The 20,018-nt window shown below is 46.4% G+C and overlaps 1 protein-coding gene across 2 annotated transcripts in view; it reads left to right on the top strand.

Moving 5' to 3' along the window:
• The window catches only part of JPH2 (junctophilin 2), a 78,326-nt gene that overhangs the window by 9,095 nt on the left and 49,213 nt on the right, over nucleotides 1-20,018 (top strand). The window contains exon 2 of one of the 2 annotated variants that reach the window (XM_030915852.1): nucleotides 13,681-14,350. The exons of the other annotated variant lie outside the window; for it this stretch is intronic. Coding sequence (XP_030771712.1) covers nucleotides 13,681-13,910 — 230 coding nt within the window. The 3' untranslated portion in view covers nucleotides 13,911-14,350. Of the gene's footprint in view, nucleotides 1-13,680; nucleotides 14,351-20,018 lie in introns of those variants that run through there. 2 annotated transcript variants of the gene reach the window in all.

Genomic DNA, 20,018 nt, shown 5'->3' with positions numbered 1-20,018 from the left:
TTGGGAGGCCAAGGAGGGCGGATCACGAGGTCAGGAGGTCAAGACCATCCTGGCTAACACGGTGAAACCCCGTCTCTACTAAAAAAAAAAAAATACAAAAAACTAGCCGGGCGAGGTGGCGGTGCCTGTAGTCCCAGAGACTCGGGAGGCTGGGGCAGGAGAATGGCGTAAACCCAGGAGGCGGAGCTTGCAGTGAGCTGAGATCCGGCCACTGCACTCCAGCCTGGGCGACGCAGCGAGACTCTGTCTCAAAAAAAAAAAAAAAAAAAAGATTGTATTAAATCTATAGATCAGTTTGAGAGAATGGACATCTTATTAGCAGTGAGTCTTCCAACCCGTGAACACGGTATATATCCCTATTTGTTTAGGTTTTCTTTAATTTCACACAGCAAAGTTTTAGGGATTTCAATGTCTTATACATCTTTTGTTAATTTTATCCCTAGGTATTTTATTTTTTGTGATATTGTAAATGGCATTTAACATTTTATTTTTTCAATTGTTCACTGCTAGTTTATAGAAACACAACTATTTTTGTATATTGACTTTGAATTCTTTTACTGTGCTCAGTTAATTTCTTAGTTCTAGTGGATCTTTTTGTTTTTGTTTTTGAGGTTAAGAGGAATATCTTTGAACTTAAAATAGTTTGATTGTTATTGAAAATAAAGTATAGAGGCCCTGAGAGAATCTGTTATTACTAAAGGAAGACATATGATATTTAAGCATCTGAGACTTAGAGTAGCCAGATCTGGGTTCAAATCCCAGCTGTGCAGGTTCTTAACCATATGAACCTGGGCGCACCATGTAACCTCCCTGAGCTTGTTTCCTTTTTTCCTTCAGGGATGTGCTAACATCTCCCTCAGAATATGGTCGAGACAATGAAACAATATAATACCTGTGAAGCACTCAGCATCATGCCTAGCACATAGGAAATGCCAAAATATATACTCCTGTATTTCCTTCACATTCCAAAGGGTGAATTAATTCAGCACGGCCTGAACCATAGCTATCCCTGCTCCCGGGAGCAGGGTCAGGTTGCAGTGGGTGGATGACAAGGGAGGATATTTGAGGACAAAAAAGAGTTTTTGACTTTGGAACAGTAAATCAGACAAGACTTTGATTCGCTTAGTTCTGCCTTGAGTCCTGCCAGTGTAGATGGAATCCATGCCAGACACAATTCCATTTCGAATGTAGAATCAGCATAATTTAACCTCATCTTGGAAATCTCATGTCCCAGTTCACAGCCATGCATCAGCGTGACAGTCAGCTGAGCTGCTGTCGTGGCAGCTTCTGGGCATTCTACGGAGACCTCAGGAGGGCACAGCAGACCCTTAGCAGGACAGAAAAGCGGACATCATTAGTCTTTCCTCTCCACGGCCTTGTTTTCAGTGATGCATGTGCCCGATTGGCCAAATCTCTGCAGACGTGCTCCTGTCCAAGGCCAGGCCTCTGGGATTTACCAAGCTTGCTTGTTTCCAGGGCCTACTAATTCCGTGACCAGCAGCTGTTCCCCGGAGGAGGCCCTGCCCTCCACACCCTTGTGAGGAATGCCGAGTCTCATTTTCTGAAAGCCCTGGTTGAGGGTGGGGTGTGGGGCCAGGGGGACAGGGTTGCTTCCTGCCATAGACTTCCTGCCTTGGAGGGTTATCCTTGTTCTCACCTATCCCTTCCCGAGCTGAAGCCACAGAGTAGGAGAGAAGTTAGGGCCGGCACTCCTCCCTCCCGTGTAACTTTCACTCCCTGCTTAAAGGGAACTGATGAGAGTTGCCTGGCCCAGATCTGTGCCTGGCAGAATCCACAGAGCAGCCCAGGTGTGCTAGGAACTCCAGAGTCACCCCTGCTCCAGGCCAGGAATGAGCACCTTGTGCCTGGAGGTCTTCCTGCCAATGCTGGCTGACCATTGCTGTGGATGGGGTAGAGTTGGAGTCACAGTTGGAGGCCGGACGGCTGCATGCAGCCTGCAGGGCACACTCTGGCTGGCATGCACCATATTTTTATTATTTCTGTTTTTAATTAAATTGGAATCCCTTATGGGTAGGTTTTTTGTTTTTGTTTTTGTTTGCAGGGTCTTGCTCTGTTGCCCAGGCTGGAGTGCAATGGTACAATAACAGTTCACTGCAGCCTCGACTTCCTGGGCTCAAGCGATCCTCCCATCCCAGCCTGCAAGTTCCTAGGATTACAGGTGCACGCCACCATGCCTGGCTAATTTTTTTGTAGAGACGGGGTTTCTCCATGTTGCCCTGGCTGGTCTCAAACTCCTGAGCCCAAGCTATCTGCCTGCCTCAGCTTCCCAAATTGCTGGGATTATAGGCGTGAGCCACTATGCCCAGCCTATGGCTACCTTTTAACAAAGTGATCAAATTTAACATCATCAATGACAGACAAACCGACAGTATGTACCCTTGATGGGATATACGAAGGCCAGCACTTTAAGAGGCCAAGGCAGGAAGATTGCTTGAGCCCAGGAGTTCAAGACCAGCCTGGGCAACATAGTGAGACTCTGTCTCTAAAAAAAAAAAAAAAAAAAGACAGACAGGATCTGACCCATTTGATGAGATTCTTTCAGTTACTGTGTTGAGAAGAGGCTGTTTTGGGAAGACAGGTATTGGGTGAGGGGGAGGTGGTGGCATGGAGACCAACTAGTGAGTTTATTACAATTATTACTGGTGAGATGATGGTGGCTTGCACCATTACCTTGTAGCAGCAGAGGTGGTGAGAAGACGCATTTTGAAGGAAAAGCTTATAGACTGGACAGGATTGAGAGAAAGAGGAGTCAAAGATGGTTCCAAGGCTTTTGCCTGAACCATAGAAGGATGGTGTTTCCATGAACTGAGATGGGGTGAGGGTTTGAGAAGGGAAGGTCAGGAGTTCAGTACTGGACACCATGGGTGAGAGTTGCCTGTTGGAAGCGTCCATGGGCATTGGGGTTGTGGGCAGGCCTGTGCACAGGTAGGTGGGGATCCTTTTAGACCCTCTCCCCTTGACCTTTCTTGCCTGCTGCACACACAATCATTTCTGGTCTCCAAGTCCCTCAGGGTTGCTGAGCTGACTCAAGGCCTGGAAATGGGCCTTTCCCCCAGGCCACAGGCTCCAGGACTGTCAGCACCCAGGCGATGCCTCCTGGTTAATCCCCTGCTTTCGGGTGAGCTACGGGGCATCATCCGGGGCAGCAGCCTCTGGATGTAGGGGTGGTGGAGCCCTGCGGGCTCAGGGACTTGTCATCCACCCACTACAACCTGACCCTGCTCCCGGGAGCTGGTCCCAAATGCAGCCAGCTCCTCTGCTTTCGGTTGTCTGTTGGTGATCCCAGGAAACCAGAGACTGTGAAGATTTGATGGACAGCAGCATTTGGAAGCCATGGGAAGGGACTTCGGTGCCAGCCTTGCAGGCCGGCCAGAGAGCAAGGCCTTGGGATTGTTATGGGAAAAATGTAACGCAGTCTAAATGCTCACCGAAGGGATTGCTAAATTAATTTATGAGACCATGCGATGAACTACAAAAGGCCTTTAACAAGACAGAGGTGAACCCACCTGTATTCATACAGAAAGAAATCTAAGGCATTATAAGCGAACAAAAGCCGTTTGGCAAATATTTATTGAGTGCCTGCTAGGTGCTAGGTAGTGTTCTCAGAGATAGGGTCAGTGGTAGACTGGTGAACAGCTAATCTTTTAGTCTATTTATGATAAGTATATGGTTGCAAGTTGGCAGAAAAAGGCCTGGAAGGATCTAAATCATTAACAGGAGTTACCCTGGGGAGATCGCACAAAGGTGTTTTCTTTTATATACTCTTCTGTTGTTTGGATTTTTTGCAATGAGCATATGACTTTTAAAATTTTGTTTTCTTTTTTTTTTTTTGAGAAGGAGTCTTGCTCTGTCACCCAGGCTGGAGTGCAGTGGCCAGATCTCAGCTCACTGCAAACTCCGCCTCCCGGGTTTACGCCATTCTCCTGCCTCAGCCTCCCGAGTAGCTGGGACTACAGGCGCCCGCCACCTCGCCCAGCTAGTTTTCTGTATTTTTTTAGTAGAGACGGGGTTTCACCGTGTTAGCCAGGATGGTCTCGATCTCCTGACCTCGTGATCCGCCCGCCTCGGCCTCCCAAAGTGCTGGGATTACAGGCTTGAGCCACCGTGCCCGGCCTCTTTTTTTTTTTTTAATTTGTGACAGGGTCTAACTCTGTTACCCAGGCTGGAGTGCAGGAGGGATCTTGGCCTCCCACCACCTCCACCCCGCACGATGCACAGGGTTCAAGCAATCCTCCCATGTCAGCCTCCTGAGTAGCTGGGACCACAGACGTGCACCACCACACCCAGCTACTTTTTTGTAGTTTTAGTAGAGAGAGGGGTTGACCAGGCTGGTCTTGAACTCCTGAGCTCAAGAGATCCACCCACCTCAGCTTCCCAAAGTGCTGGGATTACAGTCATGAGCCACAACACCTGGTTCAGTGCAACCTCTGCCTCCTGGGTTCAAGTGATTCTCCTGTCTCAGCCTGCTGAGTAGCTGGGATTACAGGCAAGCACCACCACACCTGGCTAATTTTTGTATTTTTAGTAGAGACGGGGTTTTACCACATTGTCCAGGCTGGTCGCGAACTCCTGACCTCAAGTGATCTGCCCGCCTTGGCCTCCCAAAGTGCTGGGATTACAGTCATGAGCCACTGCACCTGGCTCAACTTTTGCAATTTTTAAAAAGTACTTTCTCCATACAAACAGTATTTACATGTAGACATAATAAGGAGCCCTCAGAATGCAAAAAGGGTTGGGGATGGGGGTATCTAAGCACAGCTTTCCAGAATCTAGGCTCAGAATCCTGGATAGCCTCCCTTTGTTCCTCCTCACTCTGGGTACTCAGCTTTTTAATGCAAGGCAGGGTTGAAAGAGTATTTGAGGCAAGAGACCTGTTCTTCAGTCCCAGCTGAGCTACTCCCGGGCTGTGTAGCCTTGGCCAGGTCCCTCTACCTCTCTGAGCCTAAGCTTCCTCACCTGTATAATGAAGGAATAAGACTATACTTACCCATGAAGGTAAGCAGATTTTCTCACGCACAACACTGGCTAATCGGGTGGGACTACCTGTGGAAGTGGTGAGGGGGGACTGCAGGCTATAGTGCTACTCAGCCTCAGGACGCATTAGCAATGTCAGTTGTGGACACAGGATGGGGAATAAGTGGCCTATGTGATGGATTACTTACGAGCTTGGACTAGAAGATCTTATCATCGTCTGATGAATTTTTTTTGTTTGTTTTTCTTGAGACGGAGTCTTGCTGTGTTGCCCAGGCTGGAGTGCAGTGGTACAATCTCGGCTCACTGCAACCTCCGCCTCCCGGGTTCAAGCAATTCTTTGCCTCAGCATTCCGAGTAGCTGGGATTACAGGCATACGCCACCGCACCAGGCTAATTTTTATATTTTTAGTAGAGACGGGGTTTTGCCATGTTGGCCAGGGTGGTCTTGAACTCCTGACCTCGTGAACCACCTGCCTTGGCCTCCCAAAGTGCTAGGATTACAGGTGTGAGGCACAGCGCCGGGCCTTTGTTTGTTTGTTGTATGGATAAAATTAACTTATTGGGACAATGGCATTGTAGTAGAGAAAGAGTTTAATCAATGTAGGGCTAGTCAAGTGGGAAGATGGGGGCTTATTATTTAAATTTGTGTCTCTGAAAGTTTGGAAGGTAGCGTTTTTTAAGGATAGGTTGGCGGGCAGGGGCTAGGGAGAGGGAAATGTTGATTGGTTGGATGAGGGATGAAATTATAGGAAGTTGAAGCTGGCTTTTATTGTACTGAGGCAGTTTTGGGGTGGGGGTTAGAGGACTGGTTGAATCAGTTTTTTGTTATGAGTCACAGGTCTGGGTAGAATCGTCAGAATGTAAAAGTTCAAAAAATATTTGAAAGGGCAATTTTAGGTTTTGACAGTAGTGATGTTATCTACAGGAGTCACTGGGGAGGTTACAAGTTCTGTAACCTCTGGCTATATTTCTCTGGAGTCATAATTTTATAAAGGTGGTTTTGGTCTCTGAGTCAAGAGGGGGTTAGTTTCAGGAAAGGACTGTTAACTGTTTTTGTCTCAAACTATTAGCTCAATTTTAGTTTGGTCTATGTCCAGGCATGAATGAAGACAGTTAGCTTGTGAGGTTAGAAGTAAGATGGAGTCAGTTATATCAGATTTTTTTACTGTTATAATATTTTTATGTCAGATTTTTTACTGTCATAATTTTTATAAAAGCTGTTTTAATCTCCAAGCTCCACTCCAGCTGTGACCTTCTCAGGATTGATATATTCTCACTTACACTAGAACTGAGGTTATCTATGGCTGTGTTGCAGATTTGCAATAGAAACCTGAGCACTCATATTAAATATGGGTTATTGGGCCGGGCTTGGTGGCTCATGCCTGTGATTGCAGCATTTTGGGAGGTTGAGGCAGGAGGATTGCTGGAGTCCAGGAGTTCAAGAGCAGCCTGGGCAACATAGTGAGACCACATCTCTACAAAAAAATAAAATGAGCCAGGCGTGATGGCACGCACCTGTGGTCCGAGTTACTTGGGAGGCTGAGGTGGAAGAATCCCTTCAGCCCAGGAGGTTGAAGCTGCAGTGAGCTGTGATTGTGCCACCGCACTCCAGCTTGGATTACAGAGTGAGACTCTGTCTCGAAACAAAACAAAACAAAACAAAAAGTATTTCTCTATACACACATACGGGTTACTAGAGCCAGCTCCTACTGGCTCGTGAGAGCTCAGGAACTTTGCAGTCATGGTGGGTGTATTTGCACAGTGGAAACTGACTAATGTTACAAACTGAGGTTGGTTGGTTGGTTTTTCCTAAAGAGCTGGTTTGCTACTATGTCCTGACTATTGTACTAATACGAAATGCCCTTTTTTCCTTCTCACCCCAATTTAGGGTGATCAGCCATCTCAACTTGCCTGAAACTGCCCAGTGTTAGCACTGAAAGTTCCACATCCTAGGAAACCTCTCAGACACAGGCAAACTGGGATGGCTGGTCACCTTACAGTCTTTTCCCATCAAGTGAAGGGAGCCAACCTTTGTTGAGAGCCTGAGATCTCTGCTAGATAAACCGTGTAATACAGCAACCCTGCAGAGGAAGCTTGCTATGCTCACTTTACTGAGAGGAGACAGACTCAGAGAGACCTTATTCAAAGCCTGTGCTTGTTAATGCATTGGACAGTATCTGCTGAATGTCTTCCATGTGTTAGTTGCTGCACGGAGTGCTAGGGATGCTGTGGTGGGCAAGGAAGACCTGTCCCTGCCTCCAAGTGCGTGTATCCTAACAGCAGAGACCGGCATCTGAATACAGTTCCTTAAATACAAAATGTGATACATATTTTGAAGGAAGAATAAAAGAGTTTATGAACTGAAAACAGGGAAACCTGTTCTGGCCTGATAATCAGAGAAGGCTTCCTTGAGGAAGTGATGTTTGAGCTGAGATCTGCAGGATGAATAGGGATAAACTGAGTGACAGGGGAGGCCACACAGTCAGGCAGAAGGAAAGCAAATGCAAAGGCTTGGAGGTGAGACCTGAGCATGCTGTCTTCCAGAAAAGGCTGGAGCACAGACTCAGAGGGAGAGTGGGGTGGATGAGGCTGGAGAGATTGGCAAAGCCCAGATCTTGAGAGTTTTGTGGGCCACAGTGAGGAGCTTGGACTTCATCCTTCTGATAGACTCTGGTTATCCCTTCAGACACTCCTTAGGACACATTCCCCGAGCTGCCAGGAGTGTTAGCTGCTGACAGATCCTAGCTGGGTATTTCTCTCCAACAAAGGGAGCTATCTCATTCACATCCAATGACTGTAATGACCTGACCCCCCTGCTTTGATTTTGGGCAACTCTGAAGGGCTATCCCAGCTTAAATGCCCCTGGTATCAGTTGAAGATTCTGTTGCAGATGTTCAGCTTCTTACCCTGCCAAATCCTGCTTCCTTCCTTACACGTGCTCTTCCTGAGAGCACTCTCTGCTAAATCACCCACACATCATCTCAGCTTCAGAATCCCCAGTTCCCTAGGGATCCTGACCTGAGACAATCCTCAAGGCAATGGGAAGTTACTGCAGGGTTTTCAGAGGGGGAGTAAGCTGCTGAGATTTGCATCTTACGAAGAAGATGAGTGGCAGCAGCAAAGGGTCAGCTGAAGTGGGGGGCAGGGAGGATACTACTGTCATCATCAAGGAAGAAAAGGATGTGGCTTGGACTAGACAGATAGGGTGGAGACCAAGAGAGGTAGAAAAATTAAGGAGTAGTGCAGTGCGTCATCATGAGAAAGTCATTTAAATTCTTAGTTTCAGTTTTTCCAATTATAACATCGAAATGATAATGTCTGTATCTGTTACAATACTTTCTTATCTATTTATTTTAACCATATATTAAGCAAAATTAAGGAGATATTCAGAGTCAGATCTGTTTCTAAAGGGCATGTAATTTCCATTATTCTTTGCTACCTCCAAAGATGTCTTAGCCCTGACTTACTTTCTCTGGGATGCTGGGTCCATAGTCTTTACCAAGGTGGGTTAGAACCAAGCTGGGATGAGTCCCTTATACTCAGGAACATCTGTGTGGTGTCTGTGGCATGGGCATGCGTGCTGACCACAGTGAGCATTTCTGGTTCAGCTGGTCTGATCTTGGTATGCTTGGAGAAGAGCCTCTAACCTGCGGACTCTCTGATGCTCACTCTATATCTGCCACGCTCCATCTTAAACACTGTCTGAAATTTGTTGATGACACTTCTATGGACCACCCAAATATCTTGTGCCAACATCTGGTACTATGTGAGAGGACTTGGAGAAGGATCAGGGATGGCTGGTAGACAAAACAGGCAAGATAAAGAAAAGAGAGCTGCCATGGGAAGTAAGAAGTGATCAATGTCTTGGGCAATGAGGATTTGGAGGAAGGAAGGTGGTTCACTGAAGGAGGTGGTTTGAAACTGGGCTGTGAAGGATTTGGGAAGACAAGGCTGGGAAAGTGACTTGGAACCAGGTCATGAAGGGACTGGACTATCAGGTAAGGACTTCCATAGGCAATGGGGACTCCTAGAAAGGAGCTAGTCCTCGTTCCTTTCTCTCCATCTCTGTTCAGTTCTCCAATGTGTTAGTCTGCTTTCTGTTACTTATAACAGAATACCTGAAACTGTGTAGTTTATAAGAAACAAAATGTATTTCCCAGAGTTCTGGAGGCTAGGCAGTTCAAAGTCAAGGGATCATATCAGGAGAGGCCATTCTTACTGGTGGGGACTCTCTGCAGAGTCCCAAGGTGGCACAGGGTGTCATGTGATGAGGGTGCCAAGTGTGCTAGCTCAGATCTCTTTTCCTCTTCTTATAAAGCCACCAGCCCCACTCCCATAACCAATTAAACCATGAATCCATGAGTGGATTAATCACCTCATAAAGGCCCCACCTCTCAATACTGCCACATTGAGAATTAAGTTTCAATATGAGTTTTTTTGGGGGGACAAACATTCAAGCTATAGCACCCAGAACTGATCTTCCAACCTCAGATAGTTCCCTAGAAATAGGAAGGTGTCGCTGGCCAGATGGGGTGGTGTTCTCAGTGTCCATTCTATATTTGGAGGCAGAATCCTGGTCTGGCCCATGTGTTTCTTTGATGTCTCAAACTGGATTCTGGATCTCCCAGCTCTTCCTTGGTGTCTTAGTCAATTTTGTGTTGCTATAAAAGAATACCTGAGGGCTGGGTGCAGTGGTTCATGCCTGTAATCCCAGCACTTTGGGAGTCCAAGGCGGGTGGATCACAAGGTCAGGAGTTCAAGACCAGCCTGGCCAATATAGCGAAACCCTGTCTCTACTAAAACTACAAAAAATTAGCTGGGCATGGTGGCAGGAACCTGTAGTCTCAGCTACTTGGGAGGCTGAGGCAGGAGAATTGCTTGAACCCAGGAGGTGGTGGTTGCAGTGAGCCAAGATCACGCTACTGCATGCCAGCCTGGGCAACAAAGTGAGACTCCATCTCAGAAAAAAAAAAAGAATACCCAAGGCTAGGTAATTTATAAAGAAAAATGTTTATTTGGCTAACGATTCTGGTGGCTGGAAAGTTCAAGGTGGAGCATCTACCTCTGATGAGGGCCTCAGGCTGCTTTCACTCATGGCAGAAGGTGAAGGGGAGCCGGTGTGTGCAGAGATCACATGGCAAGAGTGGAAGCAAGAGTGAGAGTGAAAAGGTGCCAGGCTCTTTGTAACAACCAGCTCTTGTGGGAATTAATAGAGTAGGAACTCACTCACCCCCAAGGGAGGGCATTAATCTATTCACGAGGGATCTGCCCCCATGACCCAAACACTTTCCATTAGTCCCCACCTCCTACACTGAGGATAACATTTCAACATGAAGTTTGGAGGAGACAAACATCTGAACCATAGCACTTACATTTCCGAAATGGTCATGCTTTCTTTAGAGCTGAGATTTGGGTGAGAATTTTGGAGCCTTTAGCCTGTAAGGGAAGTTATCATATTCTTAGAAGTGAAAACACTAGTCAGGACACTTGGCTGTAACTGCCAACAACTGCCACATTGCGTCATCATGAGCAAGTCATTAAAATTCTTAGTTTGACTTTTCCAGCTGTAAAATCAAAATGATGTTACCTGTATCCATTAAGATACTCTTTGGTTTACAGGTCACGGAAAACCCTAACTCCAAATGACTTAACCTAGCACTTTCTAATGGAAGTATAATATGAACTACAAATGCAATTTAAAATTTTTTAATAGTCATATTTTAAAAGGTGAAATTAATTTTAATAATGTTTTATTTAACTCATTGTCCACAATAATATCTTTTTTGTGTGTAACCAATATACAATCATTAATGAGACATTTTCCATTCTTTTGGTATGAATTTTTAAAAATTTAGTGTTCAATGACCACAGGTGGCTAGTGGCTACCATATTGGACAGCACAGACTTAAACAGTGAGGATACTTATTATTTAATATAATCAAAAATCCAGAGGTAGAGGAGCCCCAGGATTGGTTAATTTGGAGGCTCAACAGCATCAACAAAGATCCAGCTTCCTGCCAGCTTTTTGCTCTGCCATCCACAGAGTATCAGCTTTGTTTTCAGCTAGCTCTCCTCATGGTCCCAAGGTGGCTGCCACGGCTCTGGGATCACCTCCAGATACATTGACATCCAGCAGAAGAAGAGGCTGTGTTTCTCTGCATGTATCTTTTTTTTTTTTTTTTTTGAGACGGAGTCTGGCTCTGTCGCCCAGGCTGGAGTGCGGTGGCCGGATCTCAGCTCACTGCAAGCTCCGCCTCCCGGGTTTACGCCATTCTCCTGCCTCAGCCTCCCGAGTAGCTGGGACTACAGGCGCCCGCCTCGTCGCCCGGCTAGTTTTTTGTATTCTTTAGTAGAGACGGGGTTTCACCGTATTAGCCAGGGTGGTCTCGATCTCCTGACCTTGTGATCCGCCCGTCTCGGCCTCCCAAAGTGCTGGGATTACAGGCTTGAGCCACCGCGCCCGGCCTGCATGTATCTTTTTATGAGAACAAAAAACTCTTTTCTGCCTCCCCTCCCAGCTGACTTTCCCTCAGTCTCAATGCTAGATTTCACCACATACTCATGTATAATCCAGTCATTGGCAAGGAAGATCTCAGTCTGGCTTAGAGCAATCACAATTTACCCCTAGAGTTGGAGACAGTGTTACCCTTCTCTAAGTCTCATGGAGGAGAACTAGACACTGGAACAAAACTGAGGTCCTATCAGCAAAGAAATAGAGAATTGCTGTTGCCCAAAGTGGGTTCTGTGGAACACAAATCCTGGCAGATGCTCTGTGAACAGGATCTTCTGATTAAATAACATCTGCTTGGAGAGCCACAGTAGTCATGAGCACATTAAGGCTTCTGATAAATCCCACGGGAAGGAGACCTTTCATCTTATTTCACTTCGATTTTCTCAGACTTTCTTGACTTCAGAACTGTTCTTTATTCCCCCGTGATAAAACACATTAACACAAGTTTTGAGAAATACAGTTTTGGAGAACCTGCCTTAATGGATTATTAGTTTATAGAGCAGGGAAACTCTTCCACAGGATACATGCCCATACGCTGGCCTCTTTTGGATACAACTGAATGACCTGTACCAAACACGCCAGGAAAATTCCTGTAGACCAGGCAAAGATAGAGTAGCCAGTGGCTCAGGCCGCAATCACCATTTCCCTGTAAAAGAATGAAAAGTACAGTTTCCTCCTTGCTCAACTCATCCAAACCTTGGATTCACACCCTATGGAAAAGTCTCACATAAAAGCACATACTGAGGCCTTTGGCATATGGTGATTTGCTTATTTTCTCTCTTCTCTTCTCTTCTCTTCTTTTTTGAGACGGAGTTTTGCTCTTGTTGCCCAGGCTGGAGTGCAATGGTGCGATCTCAGCTCACCACAACCTCTGCCTCCTGGGTTCAAGCAATTCTCCTGCCTCAGTCTCCCGAGTAGCTGGGATTGCAGGCGTGCACCACCATCCCTAGCTAACTTTTGTATTTCTAATAGGGGCAGAGTTTCGCTATGTTAGCCAGGCTGGTCTCGAACTCCTGGCTTCAAGTGATCCACCTGCTTCAGCCTCCCAAAATGCTGGGATTACAGCCATGGGCCACTGTACCCAGATAAGGTAGCAGGTTTGACAGAAGGAATGGAACATGATGGTTGATGGGAGGTCAGTAGGGAGAGTTTACAGCTCCCAACCCAGCCGGCACATTAGAATCATCTGGGTTACTTTAAAAAATATCCAATGTCCAGAGCAATTAAGTCATAATCTCTCTCCAGGAAAGGGGATCTTGTACTGTAGATATGGCTGCCAGAAATTATACTGAGGTATGTGTTTAGGAGCATGGAGGTGAATGAACAGATCCCAACATTTTCTGCCTCCTAAGGTCAGAAGCTCTGAGGCCTTCTCTGTGAGTCAGGGGTGTGCCCCAACCAGCAAAATCTGAGTATTCCAGAGCACAAACATGCTTTCTTACAAACAACTGGACCTGGGCAGAAAATTGGAGCTGGTCTCATTTTCTTCTTGAGCTCTCTCTGTCTTCTGTGGCTCCTTTTCATCTTTCATCTTTCCTTTCATCTTTTCAACAGATCCTTTCTGGGCAAAGACTCTGATCTGTCAAAAATCTAGGGTTTATTGAACACTTACTATACACTAGGCACTGAGCTAGCTGCCTCACACATAGTTCATTTAATCTTCAACCCACCCTCCCCACTCCCTGCCACTCAAGACCTGGGGCATCACCTCTCATCTGGACTACTGCCGTGGCTGCATTTATTTCTGTGATTGGTTAATGAAATTTAGTCTGTCCCTGGCACAAGACTCTAAGCCCCTTGCTGGCAGGGATCATGTCCACTTAGTTCACGACTGTATCCCAGCACCTAGCTAGAAGAATGCATGGTCTTCATCTAACTTGTCAAATGCAAAGGGTTGTATGAACAACCAGATGAAGTAGGTATCATAATTTCCATTTTACAGAAGGACAAACTGAGGCTCCACAAGCTTAAATAGTTTATGCATGTCTTAGAACTATTCAACGTCAGAGTTTAGATTTAAATCCCTGTTATTCTACACTCACCAGAAGAGCAACTGCAAGAAGGCTGTATTTAGGTTTTATTAATTTCAGGAGTTCTGTCGGGGGGATAGGACCTTATTTTTGCCATGGTTATGGCCTTCACCAGGATTTTACATGTACACCAATAACTCCTAGGGCTTGAACTGCTGAATCTGGACCTGAACATCCTTGGCAGCCACTGCTGTCCACTACTGAGCACCTACTGCATGCCGAGTCATGAGGGAAAAGAGATGGGTTTCCTGCCCCTCAAAAGACATAAGACTGTCATCCAGGAAAAGAGTCGAAAAATCATTGGACGCTTACCAAGGATTTCCTTGCGCCTGGGAACTGTGCTAGATGGCAGGATCTTAGCAAGAATAAGGTAGACAAAGCTTCCTCCCTCTTGGAAGTCAAAGACAAGCAGGGAAGGCTTACGGTGAACAAATGGCACCTGTGAAAAGCGCTAAGAAAAATGGATGACGTGATAACGTGTGGCTGTTTCTGGCAGCATTCAGGGAACCGGACTCAAGAAATCTTCCTGGATGAAGTCAGGTTTAAGCCAAAGCTTGAACTGTCAATAGAAGTTGGCCAGGGGAAGAAGGAAGAGAAGAGCATGTGAAAAAATGGGGAAAGCTTGTGCAAAGGCCCCAAGGTGGGAAGGCAAGTGTGAGTGGTGAGCAGTCCAAGATGAGGCAGGGGAGGTGGCAGGGGCAGCCCCTGCCAGGTTTTGTAGGCAGTTGGGGATCTTGGTCCTTTCCTTTGGGACAGTGGGAAGCCCTGCAGGGTTTACAAAGCTCAGTGAGGAGGCAGCCCAAAGGGTATTGGAGGAGCCCCTCCTTCTGCAGACGGCCCCCCTCAGCCAGGTGGCCATGGACAAGGGTCTCCCTCTCTCCCTCTGCAGATGCATTCTTCCTGTCCCCAGGAAGAACTGTCCTGTCTTGGAGAGATTCGGACTGGGGGTGGCCTCAGGAGTCGGTTTTTCCCCTTCCCAGGGCCCTGTCACTCCCAGCCTCCCCTGGGTGTCTGTGCCTCTTGCCATTCGCTTGTAAGTTTCCTAATATAGCCTGACTGTTTCCTCCTTCCCAACTGGTGGCCAAGAGCTGCTCTCCTGTTGCAATCTCAGTTTTTCTTGGGCTTAAAGGGACCACGTCAGCCCATCTCATGCCAAACTGAAGCTAAAGGTAGGTTGGTTGATTTAATTTCATAAAGTTGTCCAACCCAGAGATTAGATTTCTTCTCTCTTTCTCCCAGTTTACCATCTTCTCTGCTCTCTGCCTGTTCACTTTCCCCTTTCATTTTTTTCTTATTTCTTCTGAGAAGTAGAGGAGCATAGCCAGACATGGATGTGAGTTTGGCTCTGGCATATTTATTAGCTGTGTCATCTTGGATGTGTCCTTTGTCCTTGATAGGCCTTAGTTTTTTCTCATCTGTAAAACAGGAACCATAAAATACCTCCCCAGAGCTGTTATTTCCACAGAGCTTGTTTGCAGATGGACAAAACAGAAAGAAGAGAATAAACAGTGGTGGAATGCCTGCTGTTCATTTACTCATTCATTCATCCAACACATATTTACTGAGTACCTATTTGGCACAGTTCAAGGCACTGAGGATACCACCGTGAATAAAAAAAGAAAATAATCCTTGCCTTTAAGGAGCTCGCATGCCAGTGAGGGGGATGGTCAATAACACAAGAAGAAGCAAAATGTATGTTGCATTAGATATGCTCTAGGAAAAATAAAGCAAGGAAGGGAGATAGAAGACCTTGGGCAGGGGTTGAATCTTAAATAGGGTGGTCACGGGTGGCTTTGCTGAGAAGATGACATTTGAGTCATCTTGATGACTTGAAGATGGCAAGAGGGTGAACCATGTAGGTATCTGGAGGAAGGGCATTACAGGTAGAAGGAACAGCAATACCAAGGTCCTGAGGTGGCTCCATGGCTCCTGTGCGGCAGCAAAGCAGCCTTTGTGGCAAGAGTGGAGGGAGGGAAAGGGGAGGATGGGGGGAGAGGAGCACAGAGGAGTGACGGAGATGAAGTCAGGTAAGGCCTGTGGGTCACTAAGGACTTCAGCTTTTCTTCTGAGTGAGAAGAGAAAGTGCAGTGTCGTGATCTGACTTAATACATGTGAACAAAATCCCTCTGATTGCTGTGTTAGGGATGGATAGAGGGGCAAGCGTGGAATCAGGAGACCAGTATGGCAGTGACTATGAAAATCCAGGTGAGAGAGAACAGTGGCACAGACCACCATCTAGTCGAAGTGGAGGTGGTGAGAAGCGGCTGGATTCTGGATTCATTTGGAAAGTAGAGCTGACAACTCTCCTGATAGATATTTGCAGAATGCTATGCTGGGTTTGTTTGTTTGTTTGTTTTTCTGAAAAACTTCTTTACAATTTATTTATTTACATTACAAAACTCAACTTTATCAAGGTGTAACTTCCATAGGATAAAATGCATTTGAAATGTACAGGTGTGACAGATGTACACACTGGTGTAAACCATCAGCACAATCAAAATGCAGAACATTTGGCCAGGCGCAGTAGCTCACTCCTGCAATCCCAACACTTTGGGAGGCCGAGGTGGGTGGATCACCTGAGGTCAGGAGTTTGAGACCAGCCTGGCCAACGTGGTGAAACCCCATCTCTACTAAAAATACAAAAATTAGCTGGGGATGGTGGCACACGCCTGTAATCCCAGCTACTCGGGAGGCTGAGGCAGGAGAATCACTTGAATCCAGGAGGCGGAAGTTGCAATGAGCCGAGATCACACCCATTGCACTCCAGCCTGGGTGACAAGAGCAAAACTCCATCCCCCAATCTCCCTCACCCCCCAAAAAAGAAGAAAAGATGCAGAATATTTCCATCAACTCAGAAAGTTTCCCTGTGCCCTTCTACATTTGATTCCTTCCACACCCAGTCCCTGGCAACCACAGATCCACTTTCTGGCACTATAGGGTTTTTTTTTTTTTTTTTTTTTTTTTTGAGACTTTCATGTAACTGGAATCACACAGCTTTCATCTCTAGCTTTGTTCACTTAGCATGTTTTGGAGACCCATTCATGCGTTGTATGTAATAGTAGCCTGCTCTCTTTTCCTGCTGACTAGCACTTCACTGTGTTAGTTTATCCTTGTACTAGCTGATTGATATTTGAGTTGTTTCCATTTTTTGTTGTCTCATTTTTAATCCTCAAAAGACCCCTGGAAAGTGGATATTACTTTTCCATTTTCCAGATAAAAAAACTGAGAATCAAAAGAAGGAACTTGCCCAAGGTTCCCCAGCTTAGATGATATTCAAAGCCAGGTTGATTCCACATTCCATTCTGTCCTCAGCCTCCATCCAATGGGATCCTATGTGAATGAGCTTGGGAAATGCACCCTATTGGTTTCCCATTTATCCAACTTCCCAATTTTCATCTGCTATACCACATTCTCATATCTCTATTCATTGCACCTGCCACACAATCCCATTTCCCGCTTCCTTAGCTTAAGTTGGACCTTAGTTCAAATCCCAGTTCTGCTCCTTTCTCACTGTGTGACGTTGGGCAAGTCACATAACTTCTCTGAACATCAGTCTACCTATGAAATAGAGATCATATTTGCCTCTTCCTCTATGAGATCATGCACAATGCTTTCTTCTCCATTTCTGTCTCTCTCCATTTCTCTTTAGCCCTTTTAGTGCTGATATTCCATGATCCTTGGTTTTTTGAGGCTGGTCATTGAAGGGAACAGAGCCCAGGTGTCTGTCCCTCCTGGCTGTTCTTTCTTGCTGTCCAGAGGGGCTGGAAGGACTAGGGACCTTCTCCAACAGAATAAACTGGAATTGATGGTGGTGAAGCCCAAGGATCAATTGTTTTCTTTTTAAAGTTTCACTGGTGCTTCTAATGCACACCAGGATTAAAAGCCACGGGCTTGCAGCATACACTGTGGCATCAGACAGACTTAGGCTTGGATCCCATTTCCTTGGTCAAATTGCTTAACCTCTCATATCACCAGCATCCTCCTGGAAATGAGCATTATCGTGGAACCCACCTCACAGGACTGTCGAGAGGTTTAGTGAGCATTGTACATGATCCTTAATGGGGTTCTGGATCCTTAATGGGGGCTCTTCATGCAGAAGGGGCAGGATGGGATAGAAGTGGGATCTTGAGCTCAGTGTGCTGGGAGGGACCAGGCAGTGTGGAAGCATCTAGATGTGCCCTCCTTTGCCTCCAGAGTCACAGTGCAACAATTCCTAGAAGCTAAGCATCTCAGAGTTAGGTCAAGCCTTGGAGAGCTCTTCACCCAACACATCATTGACAGGCAGGCAATGGAGGCGTTAAGAAAAGGAATTGCGCGGTGGCTCAAGCCTGTAATCCCAGCACTTTGGGAGGCCGAGACGGGCGGATCACGAGGTCAGGAGATCGAGACCTTCCTGGCTAACACGGTGAAACCCCGTCTCTACTAAAAATACAAAAAGTAGCCGGGCGAGGTGGCGGGCGCCTGTAGTCCCAGCTACTCGGGAGGCTGAGGCAGGAGAATGGCGTAAACCCGGGGGGTGGAGCTTGCAGTGAGCTGAGATCCGACCACTGCACTCCAGCCCGGGCGACACAGCGAGATTCCGCCTCAAAAAAAAAAAAAAAGAAAAGGAATTGCCAAGGTCACCCAAGGAGATGGAATTTTTGAACAGCTTTAGCCAGTCAGCTATTTTGCAGATTTTAACGGAGCACCTGTGTGTACCAGGCACTGTTCCAGGTTCTGGAATCCATCCAAGAACAAAATAGAAAAAATCCCTGCCCTCATGGAGCTTCCATTTTAGCAGAGGGAGAAAAGCAATTAAGGTAATAAGTAGTCATATGGTATGTTAGAAGGTGATATGTGCTATGGGAAAAATTAGGAAAAGTAGATAAGTGAGCAGGGTGGTGGGGGTGCAGGAAGATTGCAATTTTGGAAGAAATGTTGTGGGTTCATAATAGATGTATATATGAAATATTTATGGGGTATATGAGATGTTTTGATAAAGGCACACAATGTGAAATAAGCAGATTGCAATTTTAAACAGGGTGGTGTATTCGTCAGGGTTCTCTAGATGGACAGATCTAATAGGAGTTATATATATATATATAGAGAGAGGAAAGTTTATTTTATTTTATTTATTTATTTATTTATTTATTTTGAGATGGAATCTCGCTCTGTTGCCCAGGCTGGAGTGCAGTGGCGCCATCTCAGCTCACTGCAAGCTCCACCTCCCGAGTTCACACCATTCTCCTGCCTCAGCCTCCAGAGTAGCTGGGACTACAGGTGCCCGCCACCACACCCAGCTAATTTTTTGTATTTTTAGTAGAGACGGGGTTTCACCGTCTTAGCCAGGATGGTCTCTCTCTCCTGACCTAGTGATCCACCCATTTCAGCCTCCCAAAGTGCGGGGATTACAGGTGTGAGCCACCACACCCGGCCAGAAAGTTTATTAGGGATTATTAACTCACACGATCACAAGGTACCACAATGGGCTGTCCACAAGCTGAGGAGCAAGGAAGCCAGTCTGAGTCCCAAAGCTGAAGAACTTGGAGTCCGGTGTTCAAGGGCAGGAAGTGTTCACCTTGGGAGGAAGATGCAGGCTGGGAGGCTAAACCAGTCTAGCCTTTTCACATTTTTCTGCCTGCTTTACATTTGCTGGCAGCTGGTTAAAAGGTGCCTACCCAGATTAAGGGTGGGTCCACCTTCCCCAGCCCACTGGCTCAAATGTTAATCTCCTTTGGCAGCACCCTCACAGATACACCCAGGATCAATACTTTGCATCCTTCAATCCAATCAAGTTGACACTCAGTACTAGCCATCACTGGGGGTCAAAGTAGGTCTCATTGAGCAAAGACTTGAAGGATATCTGGAGGAAAAGAGTTCCAGGAAGAGGGAAGAGCAGTGCAACAGCAGGTCTGCTGGGGTGAGTTTAGGAGTGCCTTCCTTGGTTGTCTACTCAGCCATCTTGCTCCTGGACATTTATTAGGAGGAAGACCTTTTGGTTTTTGTTAACTAGGGAGAACATATCAGCTTGTATTTAAAACAAAGAAGCCTCAGAATTTCTGCCTTTGGTGCAGTGAACGTTATGTATCAGGTACTGTTCTACATGCTGGAGGTACAAAGATGAAGGCAGAGAACTGCCTTCCAGCAGCACTGCTGTGGGAGAGAAAGACCATAACTGTGGCCCAGGTGTGTGTGGGCTGAGTGAGGGGAGATGTGAGCTGGAGGTGGCTGTGTACTATCTAAGGGAACACAAATTTCCAAGGTGACATCTGGAGCTACCGAGGGGAGGGTAAGGGATTGGGGATATATGGGGTCAGCGGGACATAAATGGCAGTTTAAAAACACTAGATGATGCAATCATTTAGAGAGAATAGGAGAAGGTTTTGGATGAGCCCTGGGAGAACCACATGTCAGGATGGGGGTGAAGGATGAAGTTATTTTGGCAGCTGTGTATCAGCCTGTCATACAACTCGGGTGACCTCACACGTGAGCACAATTTTGTA

The sequence above is a fragment of the Rhinopithecus roxellana genome, chromosome 13 (genome assembly GCF_007565055.1).
Source record: "Rhinopithecus roxellana isolate Shanxi Qingling chromosome 13, ASM756505v1, whole genome shotgun sequence".
NCBI lineage: Eukaryota > Metazoa > Chordata > Mammalia > Primates > Cercopithecidae > Rhinopithecus > Rhinopithecus roxellana.
This window is presented reverse-complemented; position numbering and strand designations above follow the sequence as displayed.